General features: G+C 46.5%; 1 protein-coding gene across 1 annotated transcript in view; it reads right to left on the bottom strand.

Moving 5' to 3' along the window:
• Positions 1 to 13,994: 13,994 nt before the first annotated feature.
• The window catches only part of Parva (parvin alpha), a 152,141-nt gene continuing 144,216 nt past the window's right edge, over positions 13,995 to 21,919 (bottom strand). The window contains exon 13 of the mRNA XM_028768050.1: positions 13,995 to 17,082. Within this exon, the coding sequence (XP_028623883.1) occupies positions 17,006 to 17,082 (77 nt within the window). The 3' untranslated portion in view covers positions 13,995 to 17,005. The remainder of the gene's footprint in view (positions 17,083 to 21,919) is intronic.

The following is a 21,919-nucleotide window of genomic DNA, read 5'->3' as shown; positions in this document are numbered from 1 at the left end:
AGAGAGAGAGAGAGAGAGTGAGTTTAGGCTAATTGTTGAGTTCCAGGCAAGGTGGGAAATCCTGTGTCAAGGAAAAGGTAGACAGCACTTGAGGACTAACATCTGAGGGTGTTCTTAGGTGTATACATGTACAGACAGGTGCCTACACACATGTGTGCCTGTACACATTCGAGAGTGTGAGCACACACGAAGGCACAAATGGCAACATTTTAAGCCAGGCATGGCTGTCTTGAAACCTCTCCAGGACATATAATTAATAGGCACATTTTTTCTGTGGCTGGCATGAAGCATCAGGGATGCAGAGAAGACTCCAGACAGCCTCTCTAGAAGCAGCTGCTAAGATCTGCACTCTAATTTGCTGCCACAGCTTGACACAGTGAGATGCATTAAAATGTGCCACATTGGTTAACATGGGTTCAAGTAGACAAAGACTGCCAATTTGGAAGGAGGGTAAATGGCCTTTGGTGGCTCTCTTCGTGATGCCCAGACTGCATGTGGTGGGAAATTACAGCGTGCTTATATGGGCAGTTCTGGCACAATCCAAGCACAAATGAGACCTGAGGATTAGCTTTCTTGGATAAATAATTATTCCTGAACCATGAGGCAGGCACCCGAGGAAAGAAGAGTGCTTGTCTTTCTAAGAAGTCTCCAAACACTGTCACAGAGTCGTATCCTCACATGAGTTCCGTGCAAATGAGAACCGGCCCTTAACATCGTCCTGAGCCAAAGAAAATTCTTGGTTGGGACTGAAAGAAAAATGTTAGATAAATAATTTCTTCTTGCCTCTCAGAAGGCCACAGCTATCACTGCAATCCAGAGCTGGCCTCTAATCGAGTCTGGCGGGTTTTGCTTGGACCAGCTGCTACAATGAACTTACAGTAATTCCAGGTTTTCCTCTGTTCCAGACAGAGCCAACAGCTATCTATGTAAGCATCCGGCTTACTTCATAGCTCTCTTCAGTACCTGCTGACTACTGACTGTTCAATTTTCTGACTTCTTTCTTCACTAAAATGGGACCATAGGGGAAACTCCTTCCAGGCAACTGAGGAAGCTGGCAAAGGTTTATTTCAGGTTAGGAAAGCTGTGCTAAGCACCAAGGGAGTCTGTTTAGGTGGCTTATGTGACATGCCCACTGCGTCTAGGCTGAGCTGGACCTTTTTACTCCCTATATCACAGACCTTCTGTGTTTCGCTATTATCACTAAGAGGTGGGGAATATTAATGAGGGAAAACTGAGCTCAGAAAGTCTGACTCGTCCTTAGGATGAACCGCTGCTAAACCAAAGTCTCAGAATTTGAACGTGGCTGTAGTCTGAAGATCGACTCTCTGCTTGTCTGCCCTGTGATGGCCATAAACAATGAAAGCCTCCAGTTAGAGCCCATGATGAGAACTCTAAGCTGTGTAAAGGGGAGAGAACAGACTAGGGGTGTAGCTGCTGGTAGAATGCTTGCCCAGCATGCACAAGGCTCTGGATTGGGCTCTCAGTACTATATAAACTGTGTATATCTGTGATCCTTGCTCCTGGAGGCAAGGGCACCAGAAGTTTAAGAGGACCCTTGACGACACAGTGAGTGAATTTCAGGTAGCCTGGACTACATGAGACTGTCTCTGAAAAGACCAAGTGGGAGAACGTGGAGCTAGGCAGACAGGATATGTGGAAATGTGTGGAAATGCAGCAGAAGCTGTGTTGATCCTGGGCCCAACTTCTGAAGATCTTAGGAATCCCAGAGCCCAGTGGGACATAGTTGGACAGATTTGCTGGAACTTTGAGCAAATCTTGTTTCCTAAGGCAAACATTCAATATGAATAAACTCAAGTGCTTTTCCCCTAAGGCAAACATTCAATATGAATAAACTCATGTACTCCAGGGGTCTCAGGATCCTAGACATGCCCCAGGACAGTGAGGCCTGTGATGTAAAGACTTTAAAATGAGTTTCCTGTGAAGGATGGGTGACTCATTGCCTTGTCCCAACCTCTTGATGGGGTGACAAGAAAGTACAGAAGGTATGCTTTAAGGGTAGAAAGGATTTTCAGCTCAGAGTGGTAAATGACCTCTGACTAGAGTTGCACCTAGCACCCTGACAGGCCGGGAAGGTTAAGGACAACCTGGCTGACAATGTCTTCCTTTGTTTTCCCTGGGTCTTTAGTCTCTTCTGCTGCTCCTGAAGCAGCTCCCCAGGCCTGCATATTCCAGAAGTCACTTCCTGAGGTACCAAGGCGATGCTTGTGACAAAGGCCCAATGCTCAAAGAAGTTGTAAGGCAGGATCCCGGAAATGACTCATCCAAGATCCCGACAGGAGAAAAATTCATTCTCAGAATTGACTAAGGGGATGGTTCACTTGGTTAAAGTGCTTGTCAGACAAGTATGGGACCTGGATACCCCAGAACTGTGTGGGAAAAAATCAGGTATGGTGGCACATGCTCATAATCTCAGTGCTCATGTGACACAGATGGGAGCTTGCCAGCCAACCTAGCCTAATGGGTGAGCTCCAGGACAACAAGAGCCTCTGTCTCGAAAATAAAGTATCCAACACCTAAAGAATGACATGGAGGGATGACTTCTGGCCTCCACGGGCACATGCATGTGCACACACACATGGGTGTACACACATGTGCACATACATGAAGTCAAGAGAGAAGAATGGTCCCACTCCTCTTCTCGATTGGGGAAGAAGGTTCTAATGAAGAGACAGGAGACACATTCATCTTAGAATTCTTTGTTGGGAGTTTAACATGAAGCCAAGGGCCAGTAGAAGATGAGCCATTCTCCAGCTTTGTGTCTCTTGGTAGGGGAAGGGCAGTCTCCACTGGGTGGAATGAAATAGACAAAGAAATGGACCAAAACTATCTATGGATAAGAACTTCTGAGACCTATGTATCCATGTACTGGCTTCATAATGGGTCTTTTATTGTAATGTGGAACATTCGGTGGCTCGAGAGACACAGAGCACGTGACTCACACAAAGGTAGTGGGCTTCAAATAGAGAGAATCAATAGTTTATTCTTGGCTGGACACTAATAAATTGTGGCCAAATTGCTTCTCCCTGAGACTCACTTTCCTGTCTGCCAAGTACAAAACGCTCCTGAACCTTGACAGAGCTGCATATATTTTGAAAGTGCAAGGTACATTATGTGTGCTAAGTAAATCAGAGAGAATAAAAAGAAGAGAAATATAGAATTAAATAGATAATATAAAAATAGTAATACCTAGGATTGGCAAGCCAGCACAGTAGGTAAGGGTGCTCGCCACCAAAGCTGTAAACTTGAGTTCAATTCCCAGAACCCACAAGGTGAAAGGAAAGAACTAATTTCAGTAAGTTGCCCTCTGACTATCTCACAAGCACCATGGTATGTGGACACTCATTGATAAACAAATAGATGTAAATTAAAAAAAATACTAACTGGGGCTGGAGAGATGGCTCAGAGGTTAGGAGCACATGTTCTCGCAGAGGACCCAGATTCCATTCCCCACATCTACATCACAGCACACAGCCATCTGTAACTTCAGCTCCAGGGCATCTAATGCTCTCTTCTGACCTTGGAGAGCATCAGACACATATATGCTGTGTACTTACACTTGAGAAAAACATTTATGCACCTAACATAAAATAAATGCATCTAGGGCTGGGTGTGGAGGCACATGCCTTTAACAATCCAAGCACTTGGGATGCAGAGGCAGGCAGATCTCTGTGAGTTTGAGGCCAGCCTGGTCTACAAAGCAAGTCTAGGGCAGGCAGGGCTTTGTTACACAGAGAAACCCTGTCTGGAAGAAACAAAGAAACAAACAAACAAAATCTAAAAAAAAAAAACCAAATTAAAAAATAGTAGCAACCAGTGATGGTAAGTACAAGGTGGGCAGATATTCTTTTGCAATTGACTCTCATTATGTAATCCAAATTGCCCTTCAACTCTATTTTCCTGCCTCAGCTTCCCAACAGCTGGAATAACAGAGCATACCCCACATACCCCATGTAAGCTCAAGATATGAACAGTGTCTTGCTCATCTTTGTACCCTAATGCCTTATAATATATAAATATTATTATATACTATATGCACATATATATGCAAATATAATATATGATATATAATGGCACATAGTAGCAACCCCTAAACTGTGAGCCTGGCTGACCGGTGTAGCACCATGTATCTGCATGATTGTTTATATTTTGGCAGCTATTGAAGCAAATGAGAGTCTGCTTAGACTCCAGCGGAGAAGCATTTCAAAATCTCATGAAACCAAACAAGGAACAGAGAAGGAAGGACATTTCTTGTCTTGCTAGAGGGGACACACAATGTAAGGACATTTTTGAAATGGCATTTGGGGAAAGCAGTGGCCTTCTTTAGGAGTGAGCTCATGCCCACTCTCTGGTCGGTTCTGCTAAGTAGCATAACTCTTTTCTGCATGGCTCCGAAAGGCGGTGCATCAGAGGGGAAAGGCCACAGAGTCCCTTGGACAATGACCTATTGACATCAGCTATTAATAGCCATTAAGTCCTTGGATGGAGCCCAAGCTCCTCTTACCCCAGAGATAGCTTTGTATTCAGAATATGCCTGATAGAGCCACAGAACTCTGAGATCTCTTGGAGTTTCCCAGTTAAGGATGTGTTTTTCCCTCTCCTCCCCTCCCCTCCCCTCCCCTCTCCCCTCCCCTCCCCTCCCCTCTCCCCTCCCCTCCCCTCCCTTCTTCTCCCTTCCCCTTCTTTTCTTTTTTACTTTCCTTTGCTTTTTCCTTTCCTCTTTTCCCTCCTCCTCTTCTCCTTCCTCTTTTGTCCTCCTCCCCCCTTTTCCCCTTAAAGTCACACAGAGGACATTTGGCCTGCAGACTCCATCTGCCTATGTAGTGTGCTAACATTTTTTTTTTCCACTTAAAAGTCTAAGTGGGTCCTGAGCTTTTAACAAGGTTACCAAGTTTCTCAGTCATGTTGGAAAGAAACGAGTACTGTAAGGGGAAGCAAGCCAGCCAGCCATGACACACAGTGGACTCTGGGGGCCAGGAGGACCTGATGTCCCGGTCGGCACAGGTCCAGTGGTAAAGTATCGCTGGCCATGGACAGTGCGCTACTTTTATTGTCTCCGTGATTTAACCTACAAGAAGCAACTTAACAGAGGAGGGGTTTGTTTTGGATCTCGAGTTGAAGGGTGTTTTAATCTCAAAAGCCATTTCCAGCAAGGGCTCCTCAGACATTGCCACCAACGGAGGAACAAGTATTCAGGCATGTGAGCTGATGGGGACATTCCCAGTCAAACTATCATAACATATTTATGAAATAGTATGATGATTTGATACATGTCTATGTTTTGTTATCAGAACAAGTGGTTAATATTTTTAAATCCTTACTATTCAGTTTTTAGATACCAGGATAATGATGCAGATCTGTGAGATACAGTGTGATATTCCAATGCATGTGTGTGGCATGTCCTGCCACACAGGGGGTCGGGGGGAAGTTGGCATTCTTGTCTCCTCCTTAGTCCTGATGCTTGGAGCTGTCATACCCCGCTCTTCAAATTATTCATAACTAGACGACAGGTTGCTGTGACCAGTGTCATCCCCACTGTGCTTGCATACATGTCTCCTTCAGTATAATCGTTCTGAAAGGTTCCTGTTACCTCCCCATCTAGCCATGTCTTAAGTGTCACCCATTCTGAGTCCAGTGTATAGAACACAAATATGATGACGTTTCTGACATTTCTAGGCACATCCTTACGGACAGCTGGACATTTGGCTTGAATCCTGGCTCTCCATCCTTAGTGGATCAGAGTTGCAGTGATTGCCTGACAGGGCTGGCCTGAGAAATGAATGGGAACCTGACCTGTAAGAAAAGTGGCTCCTCCAGAGAGGTTTGGCCATTTGTAAGAAGTGGATGGAGGAGGGCTGGTGCTGTAGCTCAGTGGTAGAACATTTGGTTAGCATGTGAGGTTCTAGGTTTAAGCTCCTGTGCAGTCAAAAACAATGAGAGAGAGAGAGAGAGAGAGAGAGAGAGAGAGAGAGAGAGAGAGAGAAAGAAAAGGAAGAAGAGGAGGAGGAGGAGGAAGAGGGAGAGGAGGAAGAGGAGGAAGAGGAATGAGGAGGAAAAGGAGGAGGAGGAAGAGGAGGAGGAAGAGGAAGAGGAGGAAGAAGAAGAGGAATGAGGAGGAAGAGGAGGAGGAGGAAGAGGAGGAGGAGGAAGAGGAGGAAATATAAAGGAATATGTCTTCCTCTCAGGGTGGCTGCAAAGATTAGAGACCATGCTTATACACTAAGAAGCTGTCCAAAAGGCCATCAGTTTTAATACTGGTCCCAAAATTCAAGCCAGCAGAGCCAGAAGGTCCTAATACTGCCTCTTCACCCAGAAGCTTTGCCACCAGGGGCTGGCTATTTCATTTATTTGGGGGCAGGGCTGGGCTGGATTGTTGCTAGGAGTCTGAACAATGGGCCCCTGAAACTGGCCTTCTGCTTTTCTACTGGCCAGACTGAGTTCCAGGACAGCAGGCTGGGAGATGGAGCTGCTAGCAAGAGCTTGCTAGGGAGGGAGCCACTAGTGGGGAACAGCACTTATAGGGCATACAGTCATCTGTGGGGAACAGTCACCACAGGAACATCTGTGGAGAGCACAACCACCAGTGGGGTGCACAGGTCACAGAAACACTTATGGGAGCTGTACTGGCTGGTTTTGTGTGTCAACTTGACACAAGCTGGAGTTATCACAGAGAAGGGAGCCTCCCTTGAGGAAATGCCTCCATGAGATCCAGCTGTAAGGCATTTTCTCAATTAGTGATCAAGGGTCGGAGGGCCCATTGTGGGTGGTGCCATCCTTGGGCTGGTAGTCTTGGGTTCTATAAGAAAGCAAGCTGAGCAAGCCAGTGGAAGCAAGCAAGTAAGTAATATCCCTCCATGGTCTCTGCATCAGCTCCTGCTTCCTGACCTGATTGAGTTCCAGTCCTGACTTCCTTTGGTGATGAACAGCAGTGTGGAAGTGTAAGCTGAATAAACCCTTTCTTCCTCAACTTGCTTCTTGGTCATGATGTTTGTGTAGGAACAGAAACCCTGACTAAGACAGGAGCACAGCCAGTTGTGGGGAACAATCCCACAGGAGCACCTGTGGAAATACAGCCACCTATGGAGAGGACAGGTCCCAAGAAAATCTGTGGGGGGCACAATCATCTATGGGGACTACTCATCACAGGGACACCAGTGGGAGCACAGGTCACAGGGACACCTGTGGGGATCATAGTTGTCTATCAGGAGCAGGCATCACCAGGAATATTTGTGGGAGCACACCTAACCTATGGAAAACATAGGTTCCAAAAACATCTGTGGGGAGCATAGCCATTTATGGGGAACACTTATCACACCAGTGGGAGGACAACCACCTGTGGGGAGTACAGGTCATAGGAATACCTGGTTGGAGCATAGCCACCTGTGGGGAGCACAAGGACCTGTAGGGAGCATAGCCACCATTTGGGGCCCCCAGGGGAGGACATGTTGACAGGCATTTGCCTTCTGCAGAGACCCAGGGGAGTGGGGTGCAGCACTGGGGAGAAGAGGACAGAGAGAGGGATAACGTGTGACCCTCAGAGAGGCACCACGGTATCTCTTGTACAGGCTTTTTCCAGAGCTCTGCTTCAGTCTGCTGGCTCCTCCTGTGGCCTGGTCTTCCCCAGAGCAGGACAAAGGAATGAGTCCTCGAATCCTCGGCTACCGTCTGGGGCTGCCAGAGACTCTGAAGGCAAAAGCGGAAGAATGCAAGGCATTTATGACTGAGCAGAATTGTTCCCTAACTGCTGGCATCTGGAGGAGCCTTCTGGATTCCACTGTGGTTGCTCCTCCGCCTCTAGAACCTGCCAAGAACTTCCAGGTCCCAGTCAGCATTTAGGCTGCTATGTGCAGGCAGGGGTCAGAGGACCTCTGTGTGGCTGGTGGCCCAGAGCACTGGTGTGGATGTCCAGGCCTGCTCCAGGGGAAGGAGGCAGGATGGGGCGGGGAAGAGAGGCTGTAACCTCAGGGCTCTGGCCCTTTTTGAAGGGTGAGCATGGCCATGACACTCGTCAACCTGGGCTACTGAGTTTTCTCTGAGCAAGGCTTGGTGTACCCCGCAGGAGAGGGGCCTTTCCATACTGGCTATCCCTGGGCAGATGGTCACCCTTCCTCTGGTGCTGTCTCCTTCAGTGTACAGCTTGAATGGTGGCTGTGGTATTCTTATATCTCCTTCTTCATCCCTGTGGGCTTAAGTGACCGAGAGCAGCTGAACTAGTGGGACTCAGAGGGGCTGAGACGGGCTGAGATGGACTTTGCCCAGTCCCTTCACAGAACCTGCCAGTGCAGGCAGTCCTGCTCTCTTAATGAAGCTCTCCCGCTGCCCTCGAGCTACCTGTACAGCGGATCATCCCCACCCAATCATCCTCTTTCTCATTCTCACTTTGGGTAGATATTTATATATTTACTCTGTGTGCGTGTGCATGTATGTGCGTGTGTATGTGTGTGTGTGCATGTGTGTGTGCTTGCGTGCGTGTGTGTGCATGTGCTCATGTGTGTGTATCTCTCTCACTGTGTGTGTGTACGCGTGTGTATGCTCACATGAGTATGTATGAGGCCAGCAGATGAGCCCTGGCCTATTGCTCTCTCCCTTATTTCCTTGAGACAAGAACCTGGACTTCATTTTTGGTTAGGTTGGCAGCCAGCAAGCCCCGTTGACCCTGAATCCTCCCCACCCCACATGGTGCTAGATTATAAGAGTGCATGACCCCACTTGGCTCGTTACATGAGTTCTGGGGATTTGAACTTTGATCCACATGCTTGAGCAGCACACATTCTTCTGAGCTGGCCCATTCCCCAGTTCACCTATTCTTCTTTTTCCTTTCTCTTTTTGAAACAGCGTCTTTCACGGACATGGAACTGTCTGAGTGTCATGGCTGACTGGCCAGGGATCCACCCTCCTTTGCTTCTGGAATTACAAGCATGTATGGCCTGTTCGGTTTCTTTCTTTTTAAAAAGAAAAAACTTGGGTCTGGAGATTGAACTCATGTCTTCATGCTTGTGACAGCATGCAGTTTCAAAGCAGGGCAGTAGAGAGTATCTTAGTTTCTTTTCCTATTTCTGTGACAAAATATCTTGACAAACACAACTTAAGGCAGAAAGGGGTTACGCTTGCTCACTGCTCAATGTACAGTCCATCATGGCCGGGAAGCCAAGCAGCAGGAGCTTGACACTGCATGGACAGTCAGGAAGCAGAGCAACAAGTGCATGCATACCAGTGTTCAGCTTTTTATACAGTCTAGGACCCCCTTCCCAGGGAATGGTGTCGCCCAGAGTGGCCTGGGTCTACCCACATCAATTAACATAAGACAAAACCCCGCAGCTTGTCTACAGGCCGATCTTTGCCAAACAATCCCTATTGAGACCTTCCTCTTTCTTTAGGTGATTCTAGACTGCCAAATAGACAATTAAAACTAAGCATCACAGCCTCTCTCTATATTATATTGATTAGAGAGCTCAGAAAAAAGAGATGGAGTCCATGGACTCCCATATCTTAGCTGAGTTCCTACTTATTGCTTGCCACCTCATGGCTCATGGCTTTAATCAAGGCTTTCATCCAGGTGCCCTGTTGAGTGAATGTCTATCCTCCAATATCATAACAAATAAGGGAAGATGTGGTAGCCTTGGTGACCTGAGCAAGGAAAGGCTTCCAGGAGCTGGTTTCAGAAATGTTGACAAATATTTGCCAAAGGCAGGCACCCATGAGTGGGCAACAGGCTATTGTTGAGGTTTCCAGGAAATCTCAGAACAGCTGGGGAGTCATGCGGCCCCAGCTCCCATACTGAACAAACGTGCGACAGATTAAATATTTATCTATTGTCCTGTCCACCTCAATAAAACCTCACACTCTTTCATGCTCTTGCCTTAATGAGGTTTGTGTGCCTTGGAATGCCGCCCTGGGCCAGCCAATCATATCCAAAGATGTGAAAACATAAAAATCGATAAAAAGAAATGAAAAGTCTGTTTCACTGATAAAACATCGTTTATCTTACTCATGGGTACTTCTCAGATTCCCCCAAGTGCCCTTTCAGAGGGCAGCATCAAATCCAGGACCTGCTCGCCTATAGGCTTCTCAGAGGGGTCGGATGAGGCAAGAATATATGAGGAGGGCCGGGGGTCGCCAAGGAATAGGGTGTTTCTGGTACTGGCACTACTGGACTCGCTTCCACCCAGGAGTTCCGCATGGAGATTCTTTAAAGGATATTTTCAGCAGGTCAAAGCTCCCAGAGGTTGGGCTGAGGCTGTCAGGATGCACGAAGCCCTGGGTTTCACCCACAGCATGCACAATGTGAGCTGCAGGGGTGTATAGCTCTAATCCCAGTGCTGGAGAGGTAGAGGGGGGTTAGAAGTTCAAAGTCATCCTCGGCTACACATCCAGTTCCAGACCAGCCAGGACTACCATGTCTAAAATAAAATACTCTCAGAGAAAAGAATGGATCTTCACAAAGCTCTGACAGTGAAGGTTTGGTGACCCCTTTTTGGTAGATGTTGTGTAAGAGGATAGCTTTATGAAGATTACACATGCTGATTAGAATGAATTTGGAAAATTAAGTTAGTTTTTAAATCACGTCTATTTATTGTAGGTGTATGGGCATGTGTGCCATAGCATGTGCGTGGATGTCAGAGGATGAGCTGGGGGAGCCAGTTCTCTCCTTCCACTATGCTAGTTCTGTGGATCAAACTTAAGTCATCACGCTTTAGGGCTAGTCCCTGAGCCACCTCCCTAGCCTGAAAATGAAATTATTTAGCTCATATCTAGGAGCTTAATAAATCAACTGTTCCTACCTATAGGTTCTGTAACCATGCATTCAGCTAAGCATTCAGCCAACGGCAGCTTGAAAATGCCCAGGAAAGGGGTCAGGGGATGGCTCAATGGGTAAAGGTGCTTGCTGCCAAGTTTGACAACCTGAGTTGGATTCCCAGGACTCAACCTGGTGGGAGAAGAACTGACTCTCACAAGTTGTTCTTTGACTCCCATATGGATGCTGTAGCAGGTTCTCATGTCCTTCCTCTGTAAAATATATATTATATTATATTATATTATATTATATTATATTATATTATATTATATTAATTATATTATTCATATAAAATGACCAGAAAAATCATGTCTCTGTTTTGAGCACAGGAAGGTGTTTTTATTGTGCTTGTTCCCCAAATAATACAGTATGATACCTTGTCTAGTTAGCGTTTAACTGCTGTGAACAGACACCATGACCAAGGCAACTCTTATAAGGACAACATTTAATTGGGGCTGGCTAGTCTCGTGGATCAGTTCAGAGGTTCAGTTCAGTATCATCAAGGTGGGAGCATGGCAGCATCCAGGCAGGCATGGTGCAGGCAGAGCTGAGAGTTCTACATCTTCATCTGAAGGCTGATAGCAGAATACTGACTTCCAGGCAGCTAGGACTAGGGTATTAAAGCCCACACCCAGTGACACACCTACTCCGACAAGGCCACACCTCCTAATAGTGCCACTCCTTAGCCCAAGCATATACAAACCATCACATACCTCCTTACATAGCTTGTAGTGTAGCAAGAGGACAAAACACAGGAGCATTGTGTAAGATCATACACAAGAAGACTGCACTACTTTATATGAACACTTGAACATCTGCAAATTTCACTATCTGTGGGCTAGCCTGCACCCCACTCAGGATGAATGACAGCATTCCTTGAGCCACCTGGGGAGGAAGCAGGTGTCCTCTGAGGTGACAAGGTTGGGGCACTGGTTCTTATGGGGCACCAGTAGAACCAAAGAACCCTATGAATTCTCCCAGGTTGTGGGCTCTCTTAGCCCTTTTCTATGGACAGTAGAGAGAGTGGGGTGGCTAGGAAGTGCTTCCTCTCTGCAGCCTTAGGGGAGGGGGTACAGACCGAGGCCACTGTGGGGCTAAAGGTGGGGTGGGTGGAAGCCTCCCTTCCTCTTCCAGTTCCCTTTGCTAGGTAGCCATGGCTTTGGAAGGGAGGCGAGGGGTGTGCCTGCTTCCCCCACACAGCTGGAAGGTTTCAAACATTAGTGTTTCCCGTTGTTGGTGTGACGAATGCTGTGCTCTTCCATCATGTGAACTGATACTTGCCTTTCTGCAAGCTCTCTGTATTGTGGCTCTCCTGGTCCCTGTCAGTTCTTTCCAGGATGTAGCTTTCCCGTGCTTGGTGCTGTTTGGATGGAGGCTCCCTCACTTCATCAGCTGAGGTACAGGTATGACTTTAGAATGTCATATTTCCACAACCCTCTCTGGAGCCCCAAATCCAAATCAGACCACTTCCATAGTTTTTTTTTTTTTTTTTAACATAGTTGTCCTTTTGTGTCCTAGGGATTGGTTCCAGAACTACCCCCAGATACCCAAATTGGTAGATATTCAAACATCTTTTATGAAAGACTGTCTCCTCACACATGCACAAACCTGTGCCATCCTCCACTATTTTCTTGGTTAAAGAGGTTGCTGGGAGGTAAAGAGTACTTGCTCTGCTTCCGGAGGACGTGGGTTTGTTTCCCAATAAAACCATCTGGAACTCCAGGTCTAGGGGATCTGATCTGATCCCTTCTGGTATCTGTAGAAACTGCATACATGTGGTGCGTATACATACATGCAGACAAAACACTCACATTAAAAATAAATTTAAAAAAATTTATTAATTTATTAAAATAAATTTAAAAATATATTTTAAAAAACTTTATAATAGCCAGTGAGTGTGTCAATCAACCAATCATGCAGTACTGCACCTCAGTGTGGTTCTCCTGTTCTCAGTGTTTGAGTGACTATCCTGTGTTTTACAATACAGCCTGTCAATCTGGTGGGAGAGATTCTATGCAATGCTTGCATCAGAGAAGATTGGAGGACATATTCTTCTAGCAAGAGTAGGAGGGGGTCCCCAACTTGGATTCCCGAGGTGGGGCTGCACTAAAGGCAGGGAGTCTCAAATCCTTCGCTCTTTGGCAGCCTGAGTCCCTCTGACCTATGGACTCCATCTACTCTCGTTTTCCAGTGGAAATATAAATGAGCGCTAATTTGGGGGGCGGGGAGTGGATGATGTATACATGTGCTCTCATGCTGGAAGACGTGATTCATATGGGAACCACAATGTATACATGTCAGAGAGTCTGGTTATTGGAAAATTACAGCCCTGGAATTCTGTTGATGTAAATAAGCTTCGATATCCTCTGTAGGGTTAACCAAGCAACCCACAACAAAATGAGCTGATAATGACGACGCTGATTCATAATTAAAAGTCCCTGTGGCAGCGTCTGGAAACTGCAAACAACTCAAGGCTGGGCTGATGAGGGGCCGATAAAGAAGCCTTCTCCCAGACTTGGGGCTATACCGAGTCTATCTGCACACGGGAGATGTGTCTTTTCTCGTAGCCTGGCAGACAGCTGGACTTCCCAATATTGCAGGGGATGCAGTAACCTTTAAAAGGCTTTCTTAGTCAATTGACAATTAGTTGACCTAATTGCATGCAAAAATGAAACCTTAATCAAATTATACACAATTGGGTTGTGTGTGCATGTGTGTAGGTGTGTGTGTGCACACACGTGCATGTGTGCAGTATGTCTGACTGAGATAGAGGATTTTTAACACATATAAGATCCTGGGTCTAGACCCCAGATCAACAGCTACAAGAAAAAATTACACATAATTTACCATTATATTCCAAAGGAAGGTCTAGAAAAATTCTGTTCCAGGCATGAGATGCCTCTGATGTTTGTGGCACCTGTGCTGGGATCCTGCCTTTGTCCTATGGGCTGGGTTTCCTTCCTACCCCAAGCAGACCAAAGCTGCATGTCTGATGATCAAAGCACTCAGATTCTCATTTTTAAAAACGTGCAAATCCTCTATGTGAAACAGTTTAGAAGATTTAACGCTGTTCACTTAATGTCTCACGGAAGATGATTTCTAAGACTTAGCACAACGGAAGACAACCCATAGGAGAACATATATAACTGGTTGTCTATATTGGAAGAAAACACACCAAAGATTTTGTATGTTCATTCAGGCTTTATTTGCACAGAATATTTCTGGAATCATGCAGAAGAAATGGATCAAGACAGTCATCTCCATGGAGAGTGGAGACTGACAGGAAAAGGGGAGGCAGATACTTAGGGTTTTTAATCAGACATCCTTTTTGCTTGTTGAGTTCTGTGTTACTTATGTATCAACTATTAAAAATAACGATGCTTAACTGAGGGGGAGGGAAAGACTCACTCTAACTGTGGTGGTACTGAGGTCCCAGACTAAATAAAAAATCAGTAGGGTGAGCACCAGCATTCACCTCTCTCTGCTTCCTGCCTGCAGATGCAATGTGGCCAGCTACCTCACTCCTGTGGCCATGCCTCCCCCGCTTCCCTCTACCCTCAAACTGTAAGTCAGAATGTTTCTTGTCTTAGTTTCTTCTTTACTGTCTTTTTTTTTAGGAGATGAAGGCTGATTGATTACTTATAATGGCAAGGTCTCTTTCTTCTTCAAAACCACACTTATGTCGTAAGTATTTGGTTCTAGAATCTGAAGGGAAACACCCATCTCCACGAGATGACAGCTTTATAAAACCAGACACAAGCTCTGGGATGCTGGGCGGAGGCAAAGACCTTAGTCACAACACCCAGTTGTTGGATACATCGACATGCTATTAAGAAAGTTACCAAGGTTCCCTACTGTGGAGAATACAAAACCCCAGTGGAGGGCCCTTAGGAAGGGTAGTGTGTACTAATGGCTTGAATATCAGGGAGCATCAGGGTACAACCCCGACAGCAAAGTTCAAGCGGATGAGGGTCTCTTACTTCATTCTACTTCTGTGCTGCCCACAGAGACTAAACAGCTATTAATCTCAATTTACTAACAGGAATTTAAAAGAGCACGAGACCAACATGAATCCTAATGAAAAATATATTTCATTAATTATGCAAAATGTAATTCTGTTCTTATACATAGATCAATGGAAGACAGAGCATCACCTTCACATCTTAGATGCTCACTGTGCTGAATAACGATTCCTAGAACAGAATAGCCGGGGAGACGCACAGTGGATCTAAGGGGGCTGGGTTCTGAGCTGCCCTGGATGGTCAGTACAAAAAGAAGCAAGAACAGGCAGGGAATGCCGTGGACAACTGGAAGTCTAGCAAGCCATCTTAGTCAATTTCTGTTTGCGTGTAGAAAGTGTCCCCCGTGGGCTTATTTTGAACACTTGGTTCTCAGCTGGTGACACTGTTTTGAAAAATTATGAATCCTTTAGGAGGTGGAGCCTCATGGGAGGAGGGCCTTGAGCTTTGACAGCACAGCCTCACTCCTTGTCTGTTCTCTTCTTGTTCTGACATGTGAAGTGAGGGGTCCTGGCGATATGCTGTTCCCGCCATGGCTGCCATAACCTGCCCTCCATGATAGGCTCTGATGAGTCATAGTAAGCCCTCCTTCCCGTCATTGTTTTCATCAGGTTATTCTGTTCCATTGAGAAATATAAGACAAGGAGAGACTAGGTAGTTACACACTTCTGGAGGAGGCAACCCAAGCTGGCATCTCCCTGTCATGAGTTCTGTGAAGACAGTGGGAGCAAGGCTCATTATCCCAAGATATCCCATCAATTTCTCAACTGAAGAGCACAAGGGTTAAGTACTGTACCTGCGGCTTTGTCTTTGAGGGTATCCCCTACATGTTAAGCAATTAGTATCCAGCTCTCCCACCTCCATTTCTTGTTCCCTTAGCTCTGACCCTCCCTTTTCCCATCAGCCTCTTTGCTTTCTCTGTAGGGCCTTGGGGCAGACTGGCATGGCAGAACTCTATCCTTCAAAGCCAGGTTTGCATGAGGAGATACATGACCAGCAGCCCTTGAATCACAGGAGTGAGGAGATTAGACACTGAGCTTCAGTTTAAATGACTGACATTTTCCACGCCCGGGAATTAGCCAGTAATTGCATGTGGGCAGACTTAGCTAGAATGGCCTAAATGACCAATTAGAAGGCAAAAAGGACGTTCTTTCTTTTTTGTTAAGTTCAGGGGTCCCTGTTGATGAGCCCTACTTCTCAGGCGATGCTCCAATGGGTCTGCACCCAGCTCTCTGCCATGTGCAAGCACACCCTACATTTGCCTAACGATAATGAATGAGTACTTATTTTGCAGGAAAATATAGGGCACATCCATTACATGCAATCGAGCAAAAAGGCTGCGAAATGGGCACTCTATTAATTCCAAACAGAACCCTTCCCAAATGTCATCTTGCAACCGGAGCGTGGGCTTATTACCAATCTGAAGGAATTAAGGGTAATTTTCATTTGTACAAAGGATTTGAGGGATGAGGCTCCTGCCACACACAGTATTAATTGAGTTAAATTCAATTTGGCAATTTTAGTGCAAATCACCCAGCCCTGACCTGGCCTGCCCTAGGGTGAGATCAGGGTGTCTCGTCTGCTAGAGGACACAGGTGTATGCAGGTAAGGCTGGTCTGCACAAGCATGCACACATTTTAGGACACACAGAGAATGGAATGCAGTTGACCAGCCATAAACCAGTAAGTTACTCAGAGAGGGAAAATACACGAGAATGGGTAGCAAACCTCCACATCTCTGGGCTTCAGTTTCTTCATCTATAACAGGGAGGAATGATCTCTTTTAACAAGACACAAGCCTAATGAACTTGAACGTGGTAGAGACTCCCCTTTATTGTGGGGACTAATTCTGATCTTTATTCCTATGTTCTGGGGGACTGTCTCTGGGCTGTGCTGATCCCCACAGCACATGCAGAAACATCTAGGGCTTGGATTTGGATGGAGACAATTTCCCAAGTCATTGCTGGTTCAGTCCCCAGAGCCTACAGATGTTATTGCCCACTGGGTTAGTGGTCACTTCCTTACTGATTGTAATGTCCACTATCTCCGGGTGGTTGCTGGGCTTTTGGGAGAGGGTAGAACAAGAGACAGGAGTAAGCAGGGCAAGGCAGTTGGGAAGCTGGTCCAGATGGCCTTCACAAGAGTGGCTGGGCAGTAGGAGGCAGCCCAGGTCTTCACTCCACATTCCGGTACTTGGTGAAGAGGTTGTATAGCACTCTCAGCGTGGACTTCAGGTCACAGTTGACAATGTCTGTGGAGAGACAAAATTCATCAGTGGCCTCCATGGGCCATGCACCCTAACATTGGCACTGATGGTCCCCTGCCACCTGCCACTCATCCTCATCTGCCCAGCATGGTCCTCAGATGTGACTCATGGCCATCAGGGGCAGGTGGGGGTGGAAGGACAGGTAGGTATGCAGTGAGAACTAAGAGCAAGCAAGCAATAAAGGAAGAAGGGGTCAGGTATTAGGGTTTCAGTCCCATAGAAATAAGGCAGTCACCTCAGAGTTGTGACTTCACCATGGACATAGCAGCTCCAGGTGAGAGGCATGTTGGCCTTGGCTCTGTCCCATCTCATCTGTCCCTAAGGCTCTTCTCCCTAACCTCTGACTTCACTATAGTGCTAGCTGTGTTTGTGAAGAAGGGGATGTGAGCTGAGTGTGATGGTGCATGCCTTTAATCCTGGCATTTGGGAGGCAGAGGCAGGAGGATCTCTGAGTTTGAATTGAAGAAGAAGGATAAAAAGGAAGAACAGCAATACTTAGGCTATTCTTAGAGTAAGATGTAGGTCCCTTCAACAAGGGAAGCCCCTAGGAGGGCACAGGCCTGCACAGGGCAGAGGGAGGCCAGGAACTAACTTCCCTCTTCCTTGCACACACTCATCCATCCGCTTCCCATTCAGCCCCCTTTCTCGCTGCCCCTCTACTCTCTGTAGGCTCCTCCACCTTTTTCCCCTCTATCTTTCCTCAGTGAGCTATTCTTTGAAGAACTAGAGTAAACAAAGGAAAGAAAAAAAAAAGGAATTCTGCTATCTAGGAATGAACACGTAGGCCATAAAATAAGGAACAGCAAACTCTTCCAAACACAGTGACTATGAAAGGTGGGGTAGCAGGTGGTGCTAGTGAGTGTCGGGACAGTGGTTGCCTTTAGAAAGGGAAGGCGGGTGGGGACAGGATTGTGCTTTGGAAGGAAGGGCACAGGGCATGTAAGAAACTTGCATTCCTTCTGTCCTGACCTAGGTGGGGGCTACACCTCTGTTTCTGTGTCATTTTAAAGATTAAAAACAGTACTTAAAAGTCTGAGTGCGAAGGTCACATGAGGCATGCAACCTAAGACAATAGCTGATATGGACTCCAAGATGGGAGAGATAGTACAAAGCCACTGGGGAGAAGGTCGAACTGTGACTATGTGCTGGATCACAGTTCCAGAGTTCCACAAAGACAGGCAGAGTGGAATGTCAGAGCCCCTGGTGGGTTGAGTTAGGGTTCCCTTGGCTATGAGGTTATTGAGGCTGTGGCTGCAGTCCCAATAGTCACATGCACTGAAGCCAGGATTCCAGGGACTAAATGGCTATAAACTGAGTCCTGAGCTGCAGATTGCATTAGAATCCTCTTATCATGTCTGATTCTGGATCCTGATTGCAGACCAACCCTGCTCTACTCCAGCTGTGTCCAGATGCACACTTAAATCCCTTACTGATGGAGAATGGGCTACTAGGACATCTGGAGAGGCATGGAGCCCATTGCTTCCCTTTTTGGCCCCATTTCAGCCTTTGAGGTCCTGGCTGGTGTCAGTGCTCCACCACAATACTTCTGCTTATGTGTTCCAAGTCCCACCCGAGTCATCTTCTTCCGGGTGCAGTTTTATGGAATCTGGGCTTATTACTGTTCTTCCTACTCATTCAGGGCTATGAAGAGCTGGGCAAAGTGCTCACATCACAGTGAACAGGCAGAAGTAGGAGGCTGTGGGTTGCACACTGGGGTAAACTCTGGAAAGGATTCTGGGAGTCTATCACTTTTCTTCTTCCTCTTCTTTAACCTATGTTTGTATATGTACCTGCATATTTGTATGTGTTCCACGTGTGTAAAGATACTCAGAGAGGCTGGGAGAGGGCATCAGATCCCCTGGAGATGAGTTATACATGCTTGTGCTGCCTGCTGTGGGTGCTGGGAACCAATCCCAGGACCTCTGGAAGAGCAGCAAGTGCTCTAAACCACTCAGCCTAGTCTGTCTGCTAAAGCCAGGTGAGTTCTGAAATTGACAGGGAAAGCCAGTGATTAACACAGGAAGATATTTGCACTGGCTATTTTATTTCACTGTCCACTAAGGTTTGATGTCCACTGCCCCATGAAATCCCAGTGGTCAACTTCTCTGAACCTGTTTTCTTACTGGTAAGACTGAGCAACAAATTTATGAAGAATGCCTAGAACACACTAAGGACACATTTAATAAGACCTTGCTGTCCTCTCGCCTTTGCACATTAAGAGAGCCATTGGGTACAGCTGTGCCATGCACACACTGCACAATGGCAGGGGCACCATTCACAGACAAGCAGCCCTGCCTCCTTAGGTGTTCTGAATCGATTCTCCATCCCCGTCACCACTACCAGATATATGCAGGGATAAAGGACTGACTGCTTAGCCTATGTTCTCACCAAGGAAGCCAACTGCTGGCCATCCAGACTGACCCAGGAAGATTAGCAGAGACTGAGCTGTCTCAGCACAGGGAAAGCTGTGGGTGCCTGGGAATATACAGACTCTTAGTGTTATATAAACAGAGTCCATCAAAGCCCCGGTTGGAAGAACTGTGAGATAAGAGATTCATACTCTGTGTACCTGTGTGGGCTGGTCCAGGACCACTCTCTGGGAACATACAGTCAAGGCCAGGGATAAGGAGAAACCAGGTCAGAGCCAAAGTAGCTCCAGGAGAAAAAACCCATGGGCTCAGGGAAAGGGTTCTCCAGCTCTTCTTCCTTCTCCTGGGAACCAGGGACTCCATATATTCAAGAACCAATCATGTTGGGGAGATTATGGGTATATTATTAGTACTACTACTGCCACTTTCATCTGTGTGTGGGTAGGATTGAAAATCAGAAGAAAACTTTAGGGAGTTGGTTCTCTTCTCCTACCACATGGGTTCCAGGAAAAGTCAGTTGTCCAGCGTGGCAGCAGCAAGCATCATTGTCTGCTGAGCCATCTTGCCAATCCTACTCCTTTAAAAAAATTTTAAAATAAATTTATTTATTTATTTATTTATTTATTTATTTATTTATTTATGTTTTTTTGAGATGGGGTTTCTTTGTGCAGCCTTGGGTGTTCTGGAACTAGCTCTGTAGACCAGGCTAGCCTCCAACTCACAGAGATCCACCAGAGGTCCACCAGCCTCTGCCTCCTGAATGCTGGAATTAAAGGCGCCACCACCACCCAGCATTTTTTTTTTTAATAGAAAAATATCCAATAGTTTCGGACTTCCGTGAGGAATCTCTGTTTGTGAATTTTTTTTACATAATGGTCAAATCAATGTAACTAGTACACATATCAATGGTTATTTCCTTGTGCTGAGAACATTAAAAATTGTCTCACTGACCTACTCCCCCAAGCTATTGATTTCTGTGATTTCACCTCCTTTGGATTCTGCACATGACAAAGATGACATGATATTTGTCTTTTGCATCTGGCTTATTTCACTTAAGATCACATCCTCAAAGCCTATATATGTCACAAACAACAATTCAGCCTTTTTATGGCTGCATAGTATTCCCTTGTTCCTACCTGCTTATCCACCGACAGACACTTAGGTTGGTTCCATCTCCTGACTGCTGTGACTCAAGTCGTAGTGAATAGGTACATGCACGTGTGTCTCTGACATGCTCAGTTCATCTCCTTTGGATGATCCCAGTAGTGAGATTGCTACATTGCACAGAGTCTCCATTTATAATTTTCTGAAGACCACTCCCTGCTGTTTTCCATGGTGGTGGTACTAATGGACAATGCCACCAATAACGTGTAAGGACTCTACCACGCTTCATCTTAAAGTTCTCTCCTGGCCTGTGGCCATGCATACTTGTGACTGGAGCTCTGGGGCTGTGGAGTACGCTAACTTCCTGTTCCTGTTGTAACAGATAATCTCAGATCTGGTGGCCTACAACACAGATTTGTCACCTCCCAGTTTTAGATGTCAAAAGTCCCTAGTCAGTCTCTCGGGATGCAATCAAGGTGCTGGCTTATATGGCTCAGTCCAGAGTGCTTCCTGCTTTTCCGTGCCACCGAGTTTGCCCATATGCCCTGGCTTACAGCCCACTTTCTAGTCAGCAGTGGCCAGGCCAGCCTTTCTCACACTCCATCACTCTGACACTCTTGCAGCTTGTCAGAATGGCTGTGATGATGTGGGGGCTCCTGGACTGGTCTGGAAGGATCTTCTCATCTCAAGATCACCAGTTCAATGTCTACCAGGTTTGTTTTTTTTTTTTTTTGCCAAGGTAGTGTGTATAGATTAAAGAATAGAGTGGGGACTCTCATGCTCACGGTATTTTGTTTGCCATGCAGGGTGTTAGCAATACCCAACAACCCCAAATGAAGACAGTTTTCCAACATGGCTGTGGCCATTCACTCTTATCCCTGCAGTTTTCTATGGCTCCATGCCTTTGTGATGATCTGAGTTTGAGGAAGCTGTAACTGTCTGCTCTGTACACTATAACCCAGGGCTATGGGGAAGGCAGCTAGGGGCATCCTTCACAATTCTGGCCACAGACCAAGTCCAGACATGTTGAGCTGACTATGGGAACTGCCCTTCCATCAGCTGGTGCTCACCTCACAGCCTGTCCCAACCTGCAGACTCCCTGAGGTTTGCATACGCGCCCCAATCCGCTGGCCGTCTGCAGTTTGATCCTGACTGCAGTGGGCTTCTCCTGAGTCTCAACCTTCCTGGCACACTGGGATCTTGTCCATATTCATTGCTGGGTCCACTTGAATGGTGGGAACGGAGAGGCTTGTGCATTTGAAGATGCATACTCCTCAATAACAAACCAACAGCCTGATATCAAAATTCCCCATTCTCATTTCTCCTCCTTGATTTTCCTTCCCTCCCCT

Source organism: Grammomys surdaster, unplaced genomic scaffold, assembly GCF_004785775.1.
Source record: "Grammomys surdaster isolate TR1022 unplaced genomic scaffold, NIH_TR_1.0 184, whole genome shotgun sequence".
Classification (NCBI taxonomy): domain Eukaryota; kingdom Metazoa; phylum Chordata; class Mammalia; order Rodentia; family Muridae; genus Grammomys; species Grammomys surdaster.
This window is presented reverse-complemented; position numbering and strand designations above follow the sequence as displayed.